A 24,615-nucleotide genomic window follows, 5' to 3' on the forward strand; every position below is an offset into this window, starting at 1 on the left:
TCTGAGCTGAACTAACCCCCTGATCCAAACATCCCTGATCTTTGCAGGAGGAAGGGGTTCAAAAGCGGGAACTTGGTCACAGTTATGCAGCTGGGGCACCTGTTTATAAATTAATAATACAGCTCAGAGTTCATAGTATAGCCCTTCTAATCTGCTGAATGCTTAACAAATATTTAATTAAGCCTTAACTTGCCTCTAGACAAACCTGGTTTGAATTCCAAGTGTGAAATGAAACACCAAACCAGACTATTTGCTTATAAGTTTGGGTTTCACTGAGAACATTTTGCATGGCTCTAGTAATTACTTAAATGGGATCTGGGCCCGGGGACTGGCATTAGCACCTCTAGGCTTACAAAGGGATAATTAATTACTGTAAATGGTCAAGGTCTTGGGTCTCCATCTCACAAAGCAACAAGCTTTTTAGATTTCTTTAGAAAACAAAGCAAAGGCTATTCAGTTCTCTTTCCTCTGGAAAGGAAGAGCCCCCACATCCCTTAAGAAGATATTGAACAAGTATTGCCCGCGTTGCAGCATATGAACTGGGTTCTGGATAGCACCATGATCTGATCAGATTAGATTTAGGGAAGCAGCCACCTGAGATATACAAGTGCTACAGTATGTGGCTCTCAGAGAGATCATATCGCTTAAACCCTTCCCATTTTAGCCCACCTGATATTACAATCTGTGTAGTGGTTCCATCATTTCTGTTTTATTTGGTAACACAAACATTGATTTAAGAAATATTTCCCAAGCCCCCATTGGGAATCTGACTTGGTTTTCACAGACAGTGTGTGCGCAAAAATGACTGACGTTCCTCTATCTCCTTCCAGAAAGAAGACTTTTGACTCAAGGTTGTATCTTTTTTTTCTTTTCACTCCTTCTAAGTATCTCTTTATTCACCACTTTAATTACCCAATCATAAATTTCTTTAGGGCGTTACCTAGAAAGAAAATTAGCATCAAAGCTTGGTAGTAAATTCACGGGCTCTTGGAGCACGTCCAAGCCATTTCACCTGTGATTAATTAGATGATTTTTTTTCTTTAAGTGCCAGGGGGATGGTGAGTTCTTTAAGCAGTTACATGACTGCTGGCAGCTCAGCAGGTATGATTGATGTATTAGTCTAGTGTTTGGGACTGCAGCTTCTTTTTGATGTGTGCCTATGTGTATGACAGCATGTTTCTGTTTGTGAACGTGAAGTGCTGGTGAAAGGCTAGACCAAAATTTTCAAAAATGGGCATGTAAACTTGGGCCTTTAAATCCATATGTAAGCTCCTAGATCAGTGTCCTGATTTTCAGACGTGCTGGGCCATCAGTAGCTCTTGTTGTAAGGGGAACCGCTGGCCGCTCAGCATTTCTGAAAATCTGGACACTTAGTCTGGCATAGAAATATGGGCCTACAGCTGAGATTTTCCAAAAGGACAAGGGGTTTTGGATGCCCAACATGAGACACTTTAAAGGGGCCTGCTGTTCAGAGGGTGGGTGCTCAGTAACGAAAAATGGAGGCACCCAAAATTATTAGTCACTATTAAATGCCTTGGTCCAAACTTTATGCAGCTGTTTCTGAAAATTCAGGCTCTTATGTCAGTGTGAGGGGGAGAGCACCAGGTTTTCATGTGAACGTATATTTTAAAAGCCAGGAGGGATTCAGAAGTCCCTGCCAACGTCTGTCTGTTTCTACCCAATGTCCTTGAATAAAAACACACAAACTTCAACAGGAATGCACCAGGGGCTCCTGGCACAGGGACTGGCCGGGGTGGGAGAAATGCCCACAAATACATAGAGATTAAGTTCCCAAACAGGAACAGAACTGAGTCATGGCAGCATTTTTTTTTCAGAAGCCTCCAGGAGTGTAAGGCCAGTGGGGAAAGAACACTAGGAAAAATAAACAAAACCTGTCAAAATATGGGACTTTTCAAAAGTCATCACTTCGTCACAGTAGCAACATATTCTGTCGCAGGAAGGGTTAACAGAGCACTGGTTCCAGCTCATGGTGACTGGCATGGTTTCTGCTTCTGGCTAAGGGTGAAAATGTCACCATGTTACCAGAAAGAGTGATCTCTGTTAGAACTCAGAGAGTAGCTGGGAGGGTCAGGAATCCCCAGAGCCTATTTTTCATGAGATTCCACAAGTCAAGTGTGCAGGCTCGAGGTGTTTGGAAAAGCACCTCAACTTGCAGAGAGATGAGCCAGGGTCTTTGATGGAACTTTGTGTGTGCAGGGTTGGAGCAGCGGAGATACGGCTACAGGTTTTGCTTCTGTTGTTCTGGCAGGGTCTGGTACCACTTGGTGGATCGTGGTCTGTAGAGAGCTGGCTTCTGATGAGGGGATTGGAGAAGCTGGGTGATTGTTTGAAGGCCAGAAGAGGGGGGTCGGGAAAGATTTCTCTCAGGATGTGGTCTCCACCGATGATGGGTTGTTTTTGTTTAATGATACCCCGTCTGGGATCCAGTGTGGGGTGGTAGGTGAAAACTAGGCGTGCAGAGTCAGTATGTTTCACAGTTCTCATGGAAATAATGAGCAATGAGAAAGTAAGCCATTTTTTCAGTAATAGTGTGCTGTGACACTTGTCTTTTAATTTCCGATTTTGTAAGCAAGTAGTTTTAAAGTGAGGTGAAACTTGGGGTATGCAAGACAAATCAGCCTCCTGAAAGGGGTACAACAGTCTGGAACGAGTGAGAGCCCCTGCTCTGGGTGAGAGTGGCTCAGAGGTGTAGCTCCTACTGCCGTCTACCATTGCAGGCTTAGTGCTCTCAGACGGGTGAAAAAAGCCCAGTTGTATCAGAAAATGGTTCTTCTGGCCCTTGGTGAAGTAGCTTATCTCCGCAGGAAGTTCCGGGGCCTCTCATTGTGCCTGTTTGGATGATAATGAAACTCCATGTTAATAGCCACCTCTTGTTTTTTCAATGCCCAGCTGGCCTCATCTAACATGTATAGAATCTGTGATTCTCATCCAATATCTGCCAGTCAGCACCTGCTGCATGCTGCCCTGTAAAACCCAACACAGCGCACAGCAGTGACACCCCTCACCACTCCCTGGACTGGATTACAGGTGATTGGGGAAGGGTGGAGGGCCTGGCGAACAAGTTACTGGCCAAAAAACACAGAGGCAGGTGCATGTGTGTATGTGTGGGCATGTATGTTTCCACAAGTATGGGCTGTGGATGAAGGAGTTTGTTGGATCTGCACACGTGTGAGTGTGTGTGTTCATGCATGGATGTCCATAAGTCTAGGCAGTGTGTAGAGCGTGCACACAGCTGTGTGTGTGTAGGTATGAATGGATGTCCTTACATGAGTGGATGAGCGTCGGTGCAGGTCTGAGTGAATCCATGGTGAATTTACAGGCACAGATGCCCAGTTGCCTGCCCACAGATGCCAATTCTTCACCTACTAGCCTGAGAATTGTCTGTCGCCCATCCCATCGGGTGGCCCAGGGGACAGGACACACACATCTGGGAGTCGGATGACTTTCTCTCTTTCCCTGGCTCTGCCACAGACCTGCTGGGTGCTCTTAGGTAAGTCGCTTCCTCTCTCTGTGTCTCAGCTTCACCCTCTGTTAGAAGGGGGCTGTGATGCTCACACCTTTGCAAATTGGTGCAAATTGTGCAAGCGGCTACACAGGAATTTCCTTAATGTGCCCTCGCTGCCAGCCAGCCAGCCCTGAACACGGCATGGCTTCCAATGTGGTACTCTTAGCCACGCGTGCTTTTCACCAGAGGGACATTATGAATGTGTGCCTGGGGACAGGACTGAGGCAGGCAGTGTTCCCTGAAGAGCTGAGTACTTTCGTAGCCCCTCGTCTCTAGGATGGGCTCTTTGGAAGGCTGCCAGCCCGACCATCTGGAATAAGAATGAATGAATGATCAGGCACTGTCTACCTAGACCAGAGGCTGAGGACTGAGTGGGAGATCAGTAGCATGGTCCAGGAGCAGACAGGGCACTAGACTGCAAGCTAGGGAGAAGTGGGTTCTATTGCCAGGTCTTGGTGGCCTTAGCAAGTCACATCACGGGTGTTTCCTCTCCCAACCTTTTTCCATCTTGTCTGTTTAGACTGTCAGCTCTTCGGGACAGCCTCTCATGCTGCATTGTCACAGCACCTGGCGCAATGGGCTTCTGATCTCATTTGGAGGCCTTTAGGTGCTACAGTACTAGCAGGAAATAACAAGCTGCCTGTCGCTCACAGAGAGGACCTTTGCAGTTTAGGACAGAGGCAGATCAGCAGGGCAAGGTCAGGGGGTAGGGAGATTGCACGTTTATTGTCTGTCCTGTGCCTACTTGGCATTCACTCCCCAGGGCTTGGAGTCACTGGCTCTAAAACACACAAAAACATAAAATAAATAGACACCAACCAATACATTAGAAGATCCTGTAGCTGAAGATTCAAACTTATTAGCTTCAGCACACACCCACACACACACAGGTCCTCTCCTACACCTTTGCTTCTCACAGTTTGTGACAACAGAGACTATTTCTCACTGGAAAAATGCAGCATTGTTGACATTAATAAAAAAAAAAAAAGTCCCCTGCTTTGCCTGAACAGCAAACGCCGTCTTGATCAGCTGTCTGAGGCACCTCATCCGTACAAAGCATTTAAACCCGTCTAACATCAAAAGTAAGGTAAGACAAGTCACTTTGATGCTCCACAGCACATGCCTAACATGATTATTGCAGAATCTTCCTGGTGATAATAGACTTATGCAAAGGAGTCCTTGACCCATTAACGCTTTTACCTTTCCTAGATTTTTTTCTCCCTTCTTTCTCTCCTGCAAAGCAGAAATACATTTGCACATAAATGACACCCAAACAACACGAGGGAGTAAGCAATGGAGAAGCCACCCAGTCCCCTCTCCTGAAAAATCCTGGGATAAGAAGTCGAGTGTGTCAGGTAAGACTAGATGATCATAATGGTCCTTTCTGACCTTATAGTCTATGAGGTAAGGTAGGTGGAAATATGCCACAGAGGAAAAGGTCCCTGATTTGAGATGCATTTATTCCTTTTTCACTTCCCATTATCACCCCTCTATCTTCCAGAAATCTTATGACTGTATGAAAAGAGAAAGTCTATCACCAAATCATCAGCCATGCTGATGACTGACAGTCCGACACCTAAGGAGCCCTCAGAGGCAAGGTACAAAAACAAACAAACAAAAAAATGAATTCAGGCTTCTCTATTAGTTGGAAAGAAAAAGGGCCAGATTCATGCTAGGGTTATTCCAGTTTTGCACCATGCAGTGTCACCCTGTGGTGAACTGAGCCTGGAACGTTTCAAGTGTCTTGCAGCGAGCAGGATTACATGATTTGCCCTGATCACACAAGGTGTTTGTGGCAGAGCTGGGAAATGAATGCCGATCTCCTGAATCCCAGTTCGATTCCTTAACCTTCCTCTCGATAATGGAGTAAGCTTGGATCTGTCCATTGCATAGGCCAAAAAATGCTGCCACGCTTTTTCTTTTAGTTCAACCTTTTTCCCCCCTTTCCCCTTTAAAATAAAAAAAGGACCGAAATTTTCTTCCTGAGCTTCAGGGATCGGTTAATTGGATCCCCAGTAAAATTACAGTCGGCTGCCTGATAATGATTGTAAATGACAGAGACTATCAGGTTTACCTTGTGATGTCCCTGGGGAGCTTGCAGTTAGTTTAGTCTGAACTCTGCTTCAGCTGTTCGGGCTCCTTTCTTCTCTGCATGCGGTGGCTGGATTCAAGCTGCAGTCTTTCAAACCTAATTAGTGTTAGGGGAAGAGGGGAAAAAAACTACACCCTTTCTCCTTCCCTAGGCTGACTTTGTAATGTAAGGACAGAGCCTAATTTATGGCACAAGTTTCTTTTGGGTTTTTATATTTCATACCAATATCTTCAGTTGTGTTTGCATGAAAAGAGTATTTTAGAGAACTGGAATCTTTGAGGTCCTTTCTCCCTCAGCCTGATAAAGAAGCACTAATGTCCCAAGAGCTATTGATTTTGTAGTTAATAGTAGCTGTTCCATGCATTGCTCAGCAGAGCTTCAGGTATCTTCCGCCTCCTATTAGAGAAAAGACATTATCATGCCCATCCTGGTGTGGTATTAACCTTTGAGCTGGTCAACATCTTCAAATGTCAATAACAATTTACAATCCACCTCTCACCCAAAAAGCAAAGCAAAGCAAAGCAAAACAAAGAAACAAAAAAAAAAAAAAGACAAAAATTCCCCCCACATTTTGATCAACTCTAGAGTTGGTTGGCATTTTTTAAAATTTCATACTTTAAAAAAAAAAACCCAAAACAATCACATTTTGAAATGTCAAATTTTGAGGAACTGGGAATATTTTCTGGTGAAAAGACATGATCCTCCAGCCTTTTTTCTGAGCACTTTAGCTGTCGGGGGTGTTTTGAACCTCTTCATTCAACTCTCCTTTGCCCAGACCCTTAGCCCTCCAGTTGACCCATTTATTATTGTTGTTTTTTAAACTTGAGAAGAGCAGCTTGCCAGGCAAGGAAGCTTTTCCATCTTGGAACAAATGGCACCTATGAGATGTGGATGACCTCTCTCCAGCAACAGGTAAAATATACTTGTCACTAATAACAGGCTCTTTCTTTGGTGGCCATTTGGAAATTAATTATGAAGACGACAATTGGTGAGACACAAAGTGTCAGGGCCAGTATAAGCATAATCACCGAATTAGAAAAACATCTACAGCAGCAGAATTTGCATCTTGTATACTCATGAATCCATGGAGCTTTGAGTTTCCCTTACGAAAAGAAAAGCACTAAGATTGTCACCACCCTGCCATCCTGAGTTCCCGCTGAAGGTCAGGTTTAATCCCCTTTTATGCACCATTCTTTATACCCACCTACTTCTGAGACCATATTTGATTAAGTCTCGGCCACTTGTCTATACTTGGGCATTTGGGCTATGTATTTGGGCAGTCTGACTATTGTCGGATGGGCTTGCACAGATAGAAAATTCACTGTTCAGGGCCGTTAAGGAAGTCTGGCTAAATACAGCCTTTGTAGTCTAACAGACTATCACACGATACATATTCTAAATCTTCTAACCCAAGGTTACTTACGTATGCTAACCTGTAGTAGGCCTACTGTGGCCTCATGTTATTACCACTACCAGGCCTCAAGCTAATTACTTGGCGTTAGGCCTACTGCAACGCCTATTTGAAAATAATCGTGAAGTTTCTTTGGCTGCTCCTACTTTGCATGAGAACTTGAGCTTCCTTTGTGCTCATTTAAAATAAGAGTTAAGACGCTTGCTAAGATATAAATGATTATTTCCCTGATCATTTGAGCTCAGGTCATGGGTCAAAGGTTAACACGGGCGCCTAACTTCCGTAGGCACCTTTGAAAATCCCAGCCCAAGTGGCAACGCACCAGCTCATGTCAGTGTTTTAGCATTTCAAAGTGCCTGCTACATCCCTAGGAAAAAATGACCAAGAAACTTCACTGTGGGCTCTTAATAACCAATAAATTATTTTTTATTTCCAGGGAGTACGTCACCGTCTCACTTCCTGCTGCTGACCGGAGCTGTCCGTTTGGCTCTGATGCCCTCCAGTTGAAAGATCCTCCTCACAAACTGACAGGGCACTAGTTGTCGAGGTGCTGAACGGAACAACACAAAACAGCAGATCCGTAGGCAACATCTTGAAATTGCTGGCGGGCCGAGCAATCACACACCTGGGAAAGCACCAGAACATGAGAATCTAACAGCTCTGTGGTCTCCTTTAACCTTTGCTAAGCAATACTCAGGATAACTAGGGAATAGCAGCTTTTTGCAATGTCTAACTGCACCTGAAAAATCCTTTTGAATAATTAGAAGAGGCATATTATACGATACCATTCATAGGGCCTTATTCTGCCCTCACTTATAACTAGGAATAAGAGACACATTTTTAACAGTGAGGTTAGTTAATCACTGGAAGAGATTCTCAAGGGATGTGATAAATGCGTCATCACTTGAAGAGTGGATGTCTTTCTAAGAGAGTTGCTCTAGTTCAACCAACATTCTTGGCTCATTGCAGGAATCATGGGCGGGATTCTCTGGCTTCGGTTATGCTGGAGATCAGATTAGGTGATTACCGTGCTCTCTTCTGACTTTAAGATCTATAAAATCTATGAACTTGGACAACACCTCTAACATCACATTCCCGCTTCTCACTGACAGCCAGTGTTCACATGTAAAGAATAGTCAGACATTAAATGAGCTTCATGGTCTCGCATGCTAACCCCTAGTAGGCAATGTATCCAGCAGAGAATCAGATATATCTAATGGTCTCTGTTCAGGGGATACCCAGAGCAATAACAAGGATGCTTATCTTGACTCAGAATTGGGAAGGGGTCCAGGATTAGGATATCATGGAGATACAGCACTGGAACAGATGGGGTTGCTCTAGTTTAAGATTAAGGCTACCATCAGAGCTGCAAATCAAGACTGAGGTGTCTTGTGATAGCCCCGTGAGGGCTCCATCTGCACTCTTGCATTAGATGGGGGAAGCTTGCCGGACAGCTCCCGGCACTGTGCATGTTGCTAGCAAATGCTGTGACTCCTTCCTTTTCATGAGCACTCTAATTGGTTATACTTCCTTGCCCACCATCTAAAAAAATTGCTGCATTATGATTATTATTAGTTAAACTGATCTTTTTTTGTATCTTTCTTGCCCAGCTCAAGCTGAAGTATCTATAAAACACAGTTTCAAATGAAGCGCACTCCCCTATTCTTGTATGGATTGGGCTCTTCTACCAGGCGGTAGATTCCAAAGCAAAGGATTCCAAACAGGTCCAGTGCTTTGCAGTAAATGTCTCCAAAGGAGTCCTGCAATGAGAGAACAAAAAGCACTCTTAGTTGGAACGGACTGAGGTGGGGCGTTCAGCCCTCTTGTGAGATCAGTCAATTAGCTGAATTATTATTGGGTATTTCTATAGCGCCTAGGAACCCCACTCTTGGACCAGAACCTCATAGTGCAACGTGCCATACAAGCACAGAAGGAAAAAAAGGACCCTGTCCCAAAGAGCTTACAATCTAAGTAACATGGAGTAAGGATGTCTGACAACCTTAGCCACAGATTCAGATTCAGATCCAATTTAAAGAACCTGAATTTTACATATGTCAGCTCAGTCTTACGTCTCTACCAGAGCATGTGGAAATCGCAGCCAGAGAAAAGGCAAAACCAAAGAAATTAGGCCCTGATTCAGCAAAGCACATCAGCACGCTCTCAACTTCAAGCTCTTGCTTGAGCTTAATAAGGATGAGCATTGCCTAACCTTGAGAGTCATACTTGCCTTGGTACATGCCAGGTTTCCTCCCTCCATCCCCCTCATTGGTCCCTCTGGATTTGTATGAAGGAGACAATAATTAACACTGGAGAGATGACCATCGACTGCAGTTAGGGCCAAAACAGGCCAAGTAGCTTTGGAAGAGAAAGAGGCACCTCTGTGCCAGGCTCTGGTCAGTAGGCACCAGCATTTTGGTAACATAACGACGAGAGAAGTTGATAGAGGGTGCTGCAGGTGATATTTCACTCAGACTTTCAGCAGGCCAGAGTGTCAATATCATATTAGCCAATATCCCAGCTAGACAAGTGAATCATGGGATATTTTGTACCTGGTCACGCTCTTATTAAAGTTCTAAAATATCTTCCTGTAAAAATAAAGGAGGGTTCAGAATGGACAGGTTATTGTCGGGACAGTCCCCACTTGCCACTCAAGGGCTGTCCGGGGGCAGAGTCTCATGAGCATCTGAATATGAATCAAACTCTTGATCCCGCATCACTGCCAGCCTTTCCGATTCCCTAGATTCGTGATATTGTTTCACGGGCGTGGAAATGGTGCTTGTTGCCGTGTAACCCTCAGGCCACCTTGCACTTGTACGCAATGGCATTGGCATCACGTGGCATAACACCAAAGTCTGAAGAAGCAGGGAGATTTATCCCGTGACGCAGGTGTGGCCCAAACCAAGTGCACGTGTATTTTAGTGGTACTGGAGCAGTTCTTCGGCTGGTGTAAATAGACACTTTACAGTCAGCTGAGGATCTGGCCTACTGTTCCCACGTAGTTGTAGAAGTTGGCATCACATTGCATAGCTGGTGAGACTGGATCAGGGAGGAGATATTTACTGACTGCACTTGGTAACCAATTCAGTGTTCAGTGCAAGCTCATGAAATATTTACCTCCATAAAATACTGAGATACAGGACAGGTCATATACACAGGTTAGTCTGTTCACCCTGCTGCATTGAATAGTAACATGGGACCTGACTGTACTCTCATACTGGGTTTCCATTGACTTCAGGGGAGTTACTTCTAATTTGCACCAGTGCGAGATCAGAACCAAGCCCACAAAGAGCAACACTATAACTCACCAGGGAATCCGTGAACAGTCTCTTGGACAGTGGCACAAGCGCAAGTTTGCACCTCGCTCGGGGCGCCATGTACATCATGCTGCTGGAACTGCCATTGAGCATATTCTTCTCTGCCAGCTGTTCCTCCAATTCCGGGCTTGTCCCACCCGTCACCAGAGTCTGGAGCAGAGCCAAGACGTGGTGGTTACAATAGGTCTGGAAAGGAAGGCCACAGCAGACAGGAAAACCTCCGGTTTATATCAGGCTGACAAAAGTAATTACCCCTATCACTTTAAGATGGAAATGACCTATGCGTCACCTCTAGTGAGTCAATCCTTGCTAGTGCAGGATTAGTCTCCACAGTGTCTGCTCCAGTGTTTTGACTAGACCTGGTCAGAAAATGGGACTTCTTCCCCCCATCATTCCCCCTTCGCCGCCAAAATTAGATGAAAATGAAAAAGAATTCCTGTTCTGAATCAGAAGAAAAACCAAAAATCTCTGAAATGTTAATCAACCGGAAATCTGGGGGGGGGGGGGGGGGGGGGGGAATGGGGAGGGGGGGGGCAACAAACTGGGGCAAGAGAAATGTTTCATTTTGATATTGAGCTTTTTTTATTTCCTGAAATGCTTTTTGCTATAAATTAACTTAAATTTCCAAACCAAAAGGTGTTTGGAGTAAAAAATAAATAAAAATGGAACACTTCATTTAGAAAAAGTCAAAAAGGGACATTTTGGCACATTTGAAACTTATTTTTTTTTTTTTTTCCAAAACAGGAAATTCATTGAAACCAACCCTTTTCTGAGAAAAGTTTTGCTTTTGATGAATCTGTATTTTCCAATGAAAGAATATTTAGTTGAAAAATTCCCATCCATCTCTGATTACAGTCTAACTAGACATGTCAGACAAAGGATGAAAGGGGAAACAGAGGCAGCAAGAGGTGAAAAGACTTGGCCAAGGTCATACAGAGGTCAGTGATCATGCCAGAAAGAAAGCCCATGTCTTCTGATTCCAAGCCCAGCGCCCTAATAATGTGGCTATATTTTTTTAAAATTATGCAGGACGCTTTAGCTTCATGGGCCCTCTGTTTTGGAAGAAGACTGGTGAAGATGGAACTGACACATAGAGCTTTCAAAATATCCACCCAATGAGTGGCAAAATAAAGCACTCACTAAGTTTATAGTCCAAGCTCTGCAGGACACAGTGGACCTGCTTCTCTACTGCCCTGTACTTTGTGAACTAATTTACACCAATGCATAGTGGGCAAAAAATGCTACTAACTCAGAAAGGTAGCTTCTGAAACACACTCTTCACAAAGTGAGTAACTTCACAAGGAGAATCAGTGCCAGCCATTTAAGATAGAGAAGGAGGCTCCTGAAAAAATTATAAAGCATACCCAGAAACTTTAGAAGACACAGGGGGAAAAGACAACCAAATTTGTGCAAACTTGACCAAAAAAAAAAAGTGTGTGGTTCAAATTCAAAATTGGGACCAAAAAATAGCATTTTTCTTATAATGTATCTAAACTGATTCCCTTTGTCCATAAGCTCAATGCATCAAATAATGTAATTTCTACTCTTTCTCAAAAACTCATTTCTCACATGTAGCAATCTTGTGGAATCCATCACCTGCATTCTCATGAGGAAAAAGTAAACAAGCTGTGGAGAAGGAATGGTATTACTAAATCCAAGCTAAACTCAAATCCGCTTAAGAACATATGACCACGTTGTCAGGCAAAAGGCTGTAATGCTGTTAGAGTAATTCTCAGCCTTTTAAAGTAAGAAGCTATAGTCCAGGGTTATTCTGAAGTAATACTGCTCTAGAGGAATCTGCATTTTACATATTTAACCGAAGAGAGCTGAGCTATCTAACGTATTGTTGCTGTACTTTTTGACATCAAAAGGATTGTATTTCCATACTTGGGTGAATTAATAGGATTTGCGTGTCACCCTCATTTTGTACTTTCTTTGCTCAGTTCTACTGTAGAAGTTTGAAAGGGGGAAAACAACTAAAGAGATGTGCAAAAGCATATGCATGCAGGCACGTTTCAGTGTGCATAAAATGGGTCTCCAAGCTCACTGTAAAAGAGCCAAGTTCTTATGATGAAAGGGGGAGACACTACCGACTTCTTCCATTATTTTGTTACAGCCTGAAGAGCCACTGCATAGGACAGGACTAGGCAGGCTATGAACCCTTTCTCACATTACTGAGCGGTTACCCAGTTAGTCCCATCAATTCCATGTTGGGTGCTCAGCATTATGGAAAATCCAGGTCAATTGTAGGTGGTGAGCATTTGAAAATCTGGCCCTGCATGTTCTTCCCTCCTCCCACCACCATGCAAGAAAGCTGCAGCAGAGCCATTATTTGAACTCTTTTCAGTGTCTTAACTACAAGACCATCCTCTCTCTCTTCTCGCACTATATAGCTCCTTTCTGCCCAGCTTGACATTAAGTAGCAGATGAGAGACAGAGCCATTTCTGCTTCAGACTTCCGAGGGGGCTATGTTTCACTTGTCAGAATCTACAGTAGTTGCTTTTCCACCCACTGGCCTCTCTTGCACCATCCTTTCCAGTTACAGGAAAACAACAAGCCGGCTTTCGCGCAGCCTCAAAAACCCAGGAACTTTCTGCAGCTATTCACAAGGATGGGAAAGCTGAGCTGATGTTTAATTGCTGAATGCTTTCCTCTCTTCTTTAATCTCATTCACTTGCTTTTGCTTTTCCCAACCCTCTGCCTGACCCTGAAGCTGCTAAACAATATCTTGTCTCTTTTCCTTCTGCCCTACATTTAAGGGCCAGCTGAATCTAATCAAAGACTGCTGAAAAATCAGAACTAAGAGAATCAGTCCAGATCATTCCTGGACTGACTTGGGATCTGAAGCCTGAGTGCAGTTTTATCCTTTAAGACAGGTCATGCTACATCTCAAATTACATTCATACTTGACACTAGCAGTCCTTAATTACAGTCAGGCTGATTGACATATCAGTGACTAGCAGCAACATAATACTTTCCCTAACACCGCCTTCTCAGGAGAGCATAACTGGACTTGACACTCTTTTTTTTTTTCAGACTGCTTATCCCTTCGAGAGGTTTGCTGTGTATTTATTCAATTTCTTTAAAACTGCCGCCCAAGCAGTATCTTGTTACACCTGAATCCAAAGCAAGTCACGTGTAAGTTGACTGGAGCACAGAAGGTAGTGCGGGAGGGAACGTGGCACAGTAAAGAAAGAAGGACAGCCAGTTGGGAAGATACAGGATTATTATGATTTGAGCTGCTGTCTTGCTGACAAAATGTTGGCTTAACGGCCCCACACTTTCCATCAGTGTCACTACCATCAATATCACTCACTTCTGTCAGCGATCTGACATGAATACGTCATAGGAGTGGGGAACGATCATGTTCTCTCTGCTCTCCTTACATTTTCAATCCCATATACCATATTAAACACATTCTTAAAGATACAAATATTCTAAAGAGATGTTGCCAACAATTTTTGCAGGTTCAAAAGGTCAACACTTTTTTAAGGGTCCTAATCTGATGTGTCTTGCAAACATCTCTGATTGTAGCAACCCGGGTGGAATTAGTCGTACACCTAAATCCTTTTGTAGAAAACATGCCATAGGTTTGATACAAAGCCACTGAAGTCAATAGATACACTCCCACTGACTTCACTGATCTTTGCAATCCACCCCCAAATGAATCTCAATGCTGGTCCCTGATGGACATTCCTGGAGAACAGAACATAAAAATGGCCATACTGGGTCAGACCAATGGTCCATCTAGCCTAGTAACCTGTAACCATCCAACAATGGCCATTTCTATGGATAACAGGAATATCTACAGCGATAAGATTTTTAGAAGAGTTTTGGAGAGCTGTAGACACTCCTGCACCAGGGAATAAGCCAATCTCTAACTAATCCCATCATTACCTACTGCAAGGTCTCTTGCACCTTGCTCTGAAGCAGCTGTTATTGGCTCTGGTTGGAGACAGGATGGGAGACTTAGTGGATTTATCCCATATGGCAATGGCTATGTTCCTTGATCAGTTGTCCCCGTCCTAGGGACTGGCTGTTTATGAGGCAACTAGTTACGGAGTCTGATGTACTCACAGTGGACAAGAGAGAATCCAAAAAGCTATCTGAGAAGATAGCTCCACTGGAAACGGTGGTGGTAAGATGCAGCTTCTGTCCTGGGATGTGAGGGTCGCTATTAATGTGCTGATCAATGAACTGGATATTTGATGTAGCTTCTGTAGGACCAAATAAATAAACAAATAAAAGAAGGAACACGAAAGATCTTAGAAACACTGTAGTTACCATATCAACTAACTCATCATCTTGTCTCCTGCACTAGCCAGACCCATTGCTTAAAGCTTATCACACCAAAAACCCATACCTTAGTGACATAGGGTAAAAGTTTCCAAAACACCCAAGTGTCTTAGGAGCCAAAGTCCCATTTTCAAAAATAACTTAAAACTTAGGCTCCTAAGTTCCCAAGTCACTTTTTGAAAATGGGACTTCGGCTTCCCAGTCACTGAAATGTTTTGGAAACTTTTACCTATAATGCCTCAGTATCCTGTGGCACTGAGTTCCACTGATTAATTACACATTCATAAAAAAGAAGAAAAAATAGCTCTGTTTAGATTTGTTGAGTTGAATTTTTTACATCTCCCCCCCCCCCTTAGGTCATGTGACATGGTAGGATCTTAGGCACCCTCTCAGTCTTGTCCACATTGAAGAGCCAACAGATAGTTCTTGAAGAAATACCCATAGTAAAATATGGCATTGATTTAACTTTCTGTTCTATTTTTAATAGATTGTGTAAGTTCCTCCAAGCAGAAGACACCTGCTGTGCTGCTGAATGTACTAGGTGTATCCTAGTATTCCAGCGATGCCAGTGTGAATTTTGATCAGTGACAGCCACACAGCTGGAGCAAGACAGAAAGAGCAAAGGAATTAAGACCAAGAACCCATTTCTGTGTAACCTTTCTGTGATTACTGATTAATATATTTTGTGTCCTGCAGAGCTAGGAGGCATTCGAACAGATACTTAAAGCAGGTGACTAACATTTGCCAGTTTCACATTGCTGTTAAAGACTCCTGATATCCGGTGACGCCGGCATTATCACCCAGCAATGTTTTCTGTACATAGAAATGTAACCAAACCTAGATTTTGGGGGCCAGACCCTCAACTGGTATTGCTCCACTGATGGGCCCTTAAGAGTCTGGGTATGAAAACCGTGGACTTACTAGCATAGATTGAAGTAACTTGTTTTGGTTTTTTCCCCATTCTTTATGATTTGGGGGAGTTGTTATTTTTTCTATGTTCTTTGTTTCACTTACTGGCAAGGATTTCTAGCTGCCATAACTCCAGAGGAGCGTCCATTCATCTCGCTTTGAGGGAGCAGCCGAGCAAATCAGAAATGTGTTGCATTGGAAATATTAAACTCTGCCAGCCATTGAGACATTCCACCAGCTTCAATGGGCTTTAGATCAGACTGAAGGCAAGTGGCTGGTTTGGCTAGTTCCTTTCCTTGAGAGACACCTCTTCATCTCCGCATAAATCAAGGGAAAGCAGCAGCCTATCAGAGCATAATGGCAGTAACACAACCTTCCAGATGTGGGAATGATCTCCCGACAGATATAGCCATATCTGATTCCTGCATGGGCGCCCAGGATCTATGCTGGCATTGCAAACCCGTGTTTCTGTCTATCACAGCTCAGCAAGTGCCAGGAGATGACATGACCCTCAGGGGCCAGGGCAGCTTTGTACTTGACTGGAATATCAGCACGATCTCGTAAAGACCAGCCAAGCTTGACAATTGTGAATCAATCGAGATATCATATTGCTGATGGAATCCTGAGGAAACCGCTTAGCTGCTTCCAATACAGTGGATCTGAGTTCCTGGCGAGCTTTTTTTTAACATGGAAATTGGGTCTGCTGCTGTCTTCTTATGCCTGTGTGGGAGCTGGCAGCCTGCAATGGGCTTCCTTTGGTAGGTGGCAACTGAAGAGTTCCTAGGAACTTATTATTTATCAGTTATGTAGTGGTAGCTCCTAGAGGTCAACACATTCAAGGCTCAAACCACCTATTCAAACAATTTCAGCCATTCCTACTGCTGTGATAGTCCTGAGAGATTGTTACAGATGGACAAGGAGGAAGGGTGGGTCATGGGTTCTTGCTCAGTTATGAACCGGGGCTGGTGTGGTGGTTCTGGAACTGACAGAACTGTCAGTTGTGAGTTGTGCAGTTCACAAGGCACTTTAAGCATCCTGCCAAACAAAACAGTGGCTGCATGAGTCAGGGTCCAGTCATAACGACTAACGACACACTATGCTAATTTGATGAGCACTGCCTTGTGTCAGCACGCTAAATGGAACTAAACAGACGCATCCCCAGAGACCAGCAGCCCAGCCGTACCACTCTGGTGTCACACAGCGTGCTATCCGTAATCAGTTAATCACTGCACATGTTTCTAATTAATGGATTTAGTATGTAATCACCAGGGGTTGAAGATAAAACAGCCAAGAGTAGCATGAAAAAGCTTTGTGGGTCGTCTCTGTTATGAATGTAATCCAAAGTGCCTGACAATATAGGATGTGAAGGACAGAAGTATTCACTGGGTCTGATAGCAAAATGCCCTGAGCGCTCGAGCTATCTTCAGACTAATATGGACCCCATCACAGTAGTGTCTGAATCCCTCACAGTCGCTCTGAATGATCTGCACAGCACACCCATGTGAGGCAGGTGGTACTTAGATCGCATGGTCTTTGGTGCAGGAACTGTCTTTTTGGATAACGGGCTGAGACCACAAGGTGACAGTCTAGTACAAATAAGATGAAAGAGGGAAGTGTTACTAGTCCCAGTTGTACAGACGGGGAAACTGAGGCAGAGAGAGATTAAGTGACTTGCCCAGATCACAGAGGGAGTCTGTGGTAGAAACAGGAACTGAACCTGGATCTCCTGAAGTCCAGGTTAGTAGCATAGCCACCAGGTCACCCTTTCTCTCCTACATAGACTCACTACACACTGAGAACTTTGTAACACTTTGTTATAGGTTTTTCCCCCCCAACTGCTTCAAAGCCACCAAATTAACATTTAAGTTAACCCTTTTAGTGCTCCTTGGACATGCAGTGCTTGTTGTTTTCTGTCTGTGCATTTTAAAAGGGGCCTGGGGTAAATAAATAATGCAGTACGCATATCGCTTCTGTGAAATTCATTCCCAAAGAATAACTTACTCAGCTCTGTGATGACGGGGATCCTTTTATAACTTGGCTCTGATTCATTCTCCAGTGTTCTCACTCTGCCAACTGCCTCTGTCAACAACAACATGGGGAGAGAAGAGAGAGGTAAAGGCAGAAAGATGATGGTTCAGAGACTGACAAGTGCAGAAAGGCACTTACGTGAGCTTAAAAAAATGTCATTGTCATGTAAAAATCCCAAAGCACTTCCTATAAATGGAAAGTTTCTTGCCTCGGTTTGCTTTTCCAAGGTGCATTTTATTCACTCAGAGCTTCAAAGGATTAAAAAAGAAAAGCTCTCTTGGGAGCTGCTTATTGACATCATAACTAAAATATAATTACCCTCTGTGGAACAGCGGTGCTAGTAATAGCGTTGTTAGGCGCAAAACCCCTGGTAAGCCAATTTGCGCTCTAAGGGCTTTTTCCCTTGAAGGAGGCTGTAAATAAATGGATAGGACATGTGCAGCAAAAGGGAAAGTGGAAAGCAAAATGGCCTGCATTTTGGAACTGAAGATACTAGTCTGTGGTTTAAGAGAGACCTACTAAGGCCTCCAGGAAAACATTAGTCCTGATTATCCTCTTACTTTACACTAGGTGCATGACTTCAATGGAATTATTTCTGATTTACACCAGTGTCGGTGAGAGGAAAACCAGGCCCATTTTATTTAAAGACAATTTTCGGAATCTATGCTAGATTGTCTGCTTTTCCCTTCTCTTGTTTTGGTAGGATCTGATTCTGTCTCCCTAACTTATGTTCTGTCAATCAACATCTGAGTGCTTATATTAGTGCCCATCACTGTAGTATCTGGGTAGTTGACTATTAATTGGATTACTCATTGAGTAAGGTATTATTCAAAGTAAAGGTGGTAGAATCCAAACTATAGTAGGGGCTCTGACTAAAAGCAGGGTCTCTTTTCAGTCAGAGAGAGGATATTGGATAGCGGATCATCTCTCTTACAAATCCTGTGTAGAGTGATTGAACAATCCGGGATAACAGACGTGTTCTCTGGATCTGGAAGTAAAATGCATTGAACCCTCTCTCTATCTAGACTGATATGGTCCTATATGGGCCGCCGGTCTAATGCATTTGTACAGTTCCTGTGTTCCTAAATTCAGGTGACAGAAATGCCGAAAAACCACTTGAAATGTGGGGCACAGAAGCACTCTTAATGCAGCACAAAAGGCACTTCCTGGACATGCACTGCCATTTCTGAACATCTGCTGGTGATATCAACTAAATGCCTGAAAATGAATTATTGCCTTTATTCTACCTTCCCATGTTCTGTGGTACCTGATTTGAATGTACGTCAGATCATTGCCTGGATACATTTTCCTTATGTCAATATTTTTGCTACCAAACAGTACACAGTACTGTACCTGAAATCTTACAGACTGGCAGGGTGCTATTACAAAAGATTACTTAATTGTAGATTACTACTGTACATTTGAATTTCAATAGCATATTAAGCTGTCAGACTTAATTACTGTTATATATTTAGATTATGCCACAGATTATTTAGTTCAGTACCTAGGTTTGCCAACCTGTTCACTTTGTGACATGACAGGGTGATAATTACAGCATTACTTGAAAAGCTAAAATTTTCCATGGGAAAGAGTAGGAGTCCTTGGCATCAAAGCTGACCCTGCTAAATGGTCATTCTTGTGGGTGTAAGTACTGTTTACCTCTGTGGGGTCTGGTTCACTAAGAGTTTTCCAGTGGTACACCCCTTGGGACAGGTAATGTTTAGAAAGGATCTGGTGGACTTGGATGGAGCTGTCTGAAATGTTCATGATGGAATCCAAAACCACAAGAAACATGACTGGCTCAGGCTTTGTTACAATCGCCAAACTCACACCATGGAGCTGCAATGTTCGCTTAAGCTCCTGAACTTTTGGGGGGAATCCAGGACTTCCACATCAACATCATGACAAATGTCCAACATTTGTAAGCTTGGGGATGCTGCAAAGTTTCGGGAAGTGGAGCAAGATCAGTAAGGTGGCTAGACGTCAAGCCGAGGAATTGAATGGTCCATCCGCAACTGAGGAATATTGCACAAAAAAGTCTAGCTTCTAATTGTCTTTTTAAAAGTCAGGAGAGCTGCCACATGACATATTTAAACTGGTATTTTAAATCTGTCCTTTCTATACCTACTAGCTCCTCATATTAATATGATGCTAAAGAAAGCCCTTCATAGTCTATGCTCTCTCCTCCTATTTCCCAGACCAATAGTTACTGCCAGCCAATGCCTTTCTACCCTTGGTCCCTGAAATCAATCTGGGTCATACCAGGGGCAGGTCTTCATCAGTCATTGGTTCTCAGGTATGAACTCCACATCCCCTAAAAAAAGAGAACCTGCATTCATGGATGTGCTGCAATCCCAGTTATTTCAGATGGACTAATTTGGACCATTTATTGGTTCCCCTGCGCTTTGCTTTAGTTCTGCTTCCCTATTTATCTCCTGCATGTCTCATCCTTGACCGCAACTCTGTGAACAGTTAGCCTCAATCTATCCTGTGCGGTATTTTTTGTTTTTGTTTTGCAAATCTAAAGCCATACCAATGCAAACCCCCCAGTGTAGATGTGCTGCACTAACATAAAACGGAGCTTGTGCAAGCTAGTGCAAATTACCGGAGTAAGTCACCATTGTTCGTTGCAACAGTAGAAGCCCTGATTTGCACCAGGGGAATGGGTCTACATCACTATTTTCATTTCAAGCTTCCAAAATATAACCTGTCTATCCTGTGCTCTGGGTACCTCCTCCACACATTACAATCACTGAATAATCAAGTGGCTGCCTGTAAACACATCAACTTCTTCCTCCAAAGAAGAGATAGAGGCCCCTGCATGAATGGTTTTGCCAGCCTCACACCACCTGAGTTTGTCCTCTATAGCCCTGGGCTCTTTTCTCTTTGTTTTCTTTTCCCTATTCTATTTGCTTCTAATTCTTTTACTTGGATTAACTCAAGTGAGCAGAGCAGAGCAGAGCAGAGCCGAGCCGAGCCGAGCCGGCCGGCCGCCCAGCCAGACTCCATCTCAACTTCCCTCTAAAGAGAGGGAGTAGAAACCCCCTTCTTTATTTATAACAGGATCATCACTTTGTTGCTAACATCACTCAGCTGTTTCACCTGGAGGTATTCCCCTGAATTATTGCCACCTGAGATAATCTCAGTAGCAGGGAAGCTTCTGCTCGAACTTTATTGCAAGAGATTTTTAACCCCTTCCGCACCCCACACAGTGCCCCTGCTGGAACAATGCTAGTAGGGAAAGAAAAGATCAGCCCTAGTTTGCACTTGGGGCCAGATTTTCAAAGGTATTTAGGTAACTAAATATGCAAATAGGAACCCACTGGGAATTTCTGAAGCAGGTTAGGCACCTAAGGTAGGATCTGTGAAAGGACTTAAGCATTGCAATGCTGAGCGTTACACCACCTAACTTTTAGGTGCCTAGAAAATCACAGGTACAGCACTGCAATCCATAAAACCAGGGTAGGCGTCTAGATGCCCTACACAATGAATGGGGGAGAGATGGGCGCCTAAGAACGTGATCCACAAAAGCCAGCATGCCAGGCAGAGAGCTGCCTAAGATAGCCAATGGGAGATGCTAATGAGAGGAGTGTGTGGTAGCCCCCACCCTTCTCGCCGAAGAGTCAGAGAAAAAGAGGGAATGACCCTATGGTATGGTGGTTAGGGATCCCCCGGGAAGGTGGGAGAGGACCAGTCCCCCTATTCCAATCACTCTTTTGTTATTTATTCACAGAGGAACAGCTTCAACAGGAGACAGTGAAGGCACCCTCCCACATCAGATTATCCCATAGCTCAATGGCGAGTCCCAGCTCCTGAGACGTGAGACACCCTCTGTTCACATCATCTCTCCCCACTGATGGATGGCTGGACTTGAACCTGGGTCTCCCAGCTGAGTGTTCGTACCACTGAGCTAAAAGTTATAAGGGGGTGACCCTTATCTCCTCCTCCCACTGGCTTTCGGCTGGGACCCACTCCAGGAGATGTGCTCAGAGACACTCTGAGCTGGACTCGGAGCATGGAGCAGCAGTGAGCACGCCCCCCAGGGTCTAAATCACAGGCACTGAGAGAACTTTTACAGTGGCAAGTTAGGCACTGAGTCAGTTTAGGTGCCTACAAAATTAGGTGGCAGCCAAGCGGGAGATTTGTGGATCACAGTGCTACCCCTGGGGATTTAGGCACCTAAATCTGCAGGATCTGGGCCTATAATTATAAATAATTACAGAAGCAAAGAAGAAAGTGGGCTGGCTATTTTAACAGCACATCTAATGAACCTAGAAAGAGGAAAGAGCTAATTTGTACTCCGAAGGTGAATCGCTAAACAGATTTAATGGCTGGCTCAGGAAAGAGGAAATGCTAGTGTCTCAGCCTTATTTCGTAAATGTATCTTTATTTATTGATGATAATGTTCTTTAAGTGAATACTGCTTTTCTGTCCCCAGAAAACAGTGTAAATCTGAGAAATGGCCTTAATTGCATAGCCAAGGATTTATGAAACTGGGATTGTAGTCACTTTATAGATCCAGAACTCACTAAAAAGTGAGTTAGGCATCAGGCACCTTATAAATACCAGAGTGAAAAGCCAAAAATAGATAGAAAGGAATCATGCTGGGGAACTTTATCTTTTGTTAGTCCGACGATATCAAAGCTGTTGGACCAATGGTGATGGCATCTCTTTCCTTTTATTCAAATCATTGTTTTAGAAATAACTGATCGCAGTAATGAGTAATAATTACAAGAATAATTTGCATTTCCACATTGCCTCTCAGCCAAAGATCTCAAAATATGTTGCCAACTTTAATTAATTTGGCTTCACAACAGTCCTATAGCTATTATTACAGAGGTGTAAAATTGGGGTACAGAATGGCTATGGTAGTTGCCCAAGGAAACACAGCAAGTCAGAGGTGGGCATAAGAACCGGCCTGATGCCGAGCTTCTTGTTCCAAGCACAAGACACCACTCCTTCCCTGACCCAGAAATAGAACCCAGCAGCCCTGACTCACAGTTCCCTGCTCTAACCACTAGACCACACTGTCCGTGAGTCAGAAAGAGAACTCAGGAGTCCGGATTTTTAATCATCCAGTCTCTAAGCCGTACACTAGCTTCCCTCCCTGAAACAGAACCAAGGGGGCCTGGCTCCCATTCCTGTGCTCTAACAACTAGCCTTTCCCCCCCTCTTTAGAGACGCAATCTGATTCCTTATATTCTTGTCAGCATTCCCTGCCTCTCCTATTCTGGGGCTGAGCATTGACTGAGCTTTTCCATTATCCATGATATAAGACTTTTTGACCCTCTTGGTCATTTTAATGAGCAAGGAAATGAAAAGCATCTTATTCCACTTGCACAGCTTCCATGGAACAAATCTTCTTGTCCTCTGTCCATCTTCTCACAGAGCTGCTGGACAGCGGCATGGTTTGAAGAAGGATGGTCTTGTAGTTAAAGCCCAGGAGTAGGCATCTGAGATCTATTCCCACACTCGTGCTGACATGATGTGTGACCATGGACATGGGCCCAGATCCACAAAGTGATTCAGGCTCCTAATTTCCATTTAGTCCCCAATACATGAATTCCCTTGTGGACCTGGGCCAAGTTGCATAACTTCTTTGTGCCTCCATTTAAACAACTGTAAAACATTGCTAATACCCATCGGCCTGGGAGCTTGTTGAGGTTAATTAGAGTTTGCAAAGGGCTCTGAAATCTTCCGATGGACAAAGCTATAGAAATATTTCCAAGAGAAGTGGAAAAAAATGTACTGGAGGAAATTGCCCAGATGGGATAGGTTGATTCCATTTTTTTTCTCTTTTATTGTTATTGCAGATAAGGGGTTTGTATTCTGCTAATCACAAGTGTAGGCAAAAAATGCTGAAGGGAAGTGAGCCAGTGATTGATAGAAAGAAATGTCTTTTTACTCCTGTAGATTCAAGTATCTAACTATCTATCTATTGCCAGACATATGTATAAAGATCTATGTACTGTGTCTATATGCATCTATTATAGATACAGTGATATAGATAAATACACACACGGTATCTATATCTATCTATATGATCAATATATAGATCTGTAACTATAGATCTAACTTTATATCTATGTACAGATTGCTTTTTAACTAATTAATCTGTTTCAGCTACATGTATCTCTTGCTTAAATATCCCTTATCAGTCACTTTTTCTTCTTTTCTAATCCTATATTCATATTTTGTCAATTTATCATTTAAAAAAGTGTCTCTGCCTCCCTCTAATCTTTTCTTTGGCACAGCCATTGTTTTAAAAGCCTTGTGAATGATAATAAAGTATGGGGAAAACACTTAAGAGAGTCATCCATTTCTCAGCCCATTTTCAGTTAATTAATACTTCTCCTTTCCCAAGAGGAGGACAAATCTTGGCTCCTTTGCCCAATGAAAGGAGGAAGAAAGATGCAATAAATATTCTGCTGGACTGGAGTAGTTTTGCTTCCATGGCAGTTCTGTACTACAATTGCCGTTTAGCTGAAAACAGCAGCACCCACCCACACGGGGAAACATACAAATCTCTTACCTGTGTTGAAGGTTAGGGAGTGTGCAATGCATCTGCCACTGCCCATTAGCTCCATTCACATGGGAAAGTAGAACTATTGAAGCTTCAGAAGTAAGCATAGGATGCACCCTTCTGTCCTCATGGTCAGAAGGTGGAAACCCAAAGTATTGTTCAGAACTGCAAGAGTCATTGATGTATTTATCTTTGGGAGGGATAGGCCAATGACCAGAGCAGTGATAAATGAGGGGGCAATGTCCAGAGGTCTAAAGAGGTGGTGGAGAAAGAGAGGACACAGATGATTCCTCGTAACATTTTTCAATTTGACTTGGTGGCTCTCTGACCACTTGAAGAATAGGTCCCATAGACCCACTGGTTTTCCTTTCGATTAAACACCTGCTTCTGAAAGCAGAAAAGTTTCCTTCTCCCCACTCTCTGAGTCACCCATTACTTAAGATTTCTCTGTTTTTTATTTTTCTTTACCATTATTTTATGCCAGGAGTTTCCTAAAAACCAAATGATGGACTGTG

The 24,615-nt window shown here is 43.5% G+C and overlaps 1 protein-coding gene across 1 annotated transcript in view; it reads right to left on the reverse strand.

The window, feature by feature from the left end:
* Positions 1-7,432: 7,432 nt before the first annotated feature.
* Positions 7,433-24,615, reverse strand: part of KCNU1 (potassium calcium-activated channel subfamily U member 1) — a 67,874-nt gene continuing 50,691 nt past the window's right edge. Inside the window, exons 22-28 of the mRNA XM_067568425.1 lie at positions 17,551-17,628; positions 14,422-14,561; positions 10,335-10,529; positions 9,730-9,881; positions 9,480-9,501; positions 8,695-8,789; positions 7,433-7,660 (exon numbers count right to left, since the gene is read on the reverse strand). Coding sequence (XP_067424526.1) covers positions 7,474-7,660; positions 8,695-8,789; positions 9,480-9,501; positions 9,730-9,881; positions 10,335-10,529; positions 14,422-14,561; positions 17,551-17,628 — 869 coding nt within the window. The 3' untranslated portion in view covers positions 7,433-7,473. The remainder of the gene's footprint in view (positions 7,661-8,694; positions 8,790-9,479; positions 9,502-9,729; positions 9,882-10,334; positions 10,530-14,421; positions 14,562-17,550; positions 17,629-24,615) is intronic.

The sequence above is a fragment of the Emydura macquarii genome, unplaced genomic scaffold (genome assembly GCF_026122565.2).
Source record: "Emydura macquarii macquarii isolate MOO-44397 ecotype Brisbane River unplaced genomic scaffold, CSIRO-AGI_Emac_v2 contig_2894, whole genome shotgun sequence".
Classification (NCBI taxonomy): Eukaryota; Metazoa; Chordata; order Testudines; family Chelidae; genus Emydura; species Emydura macquarii.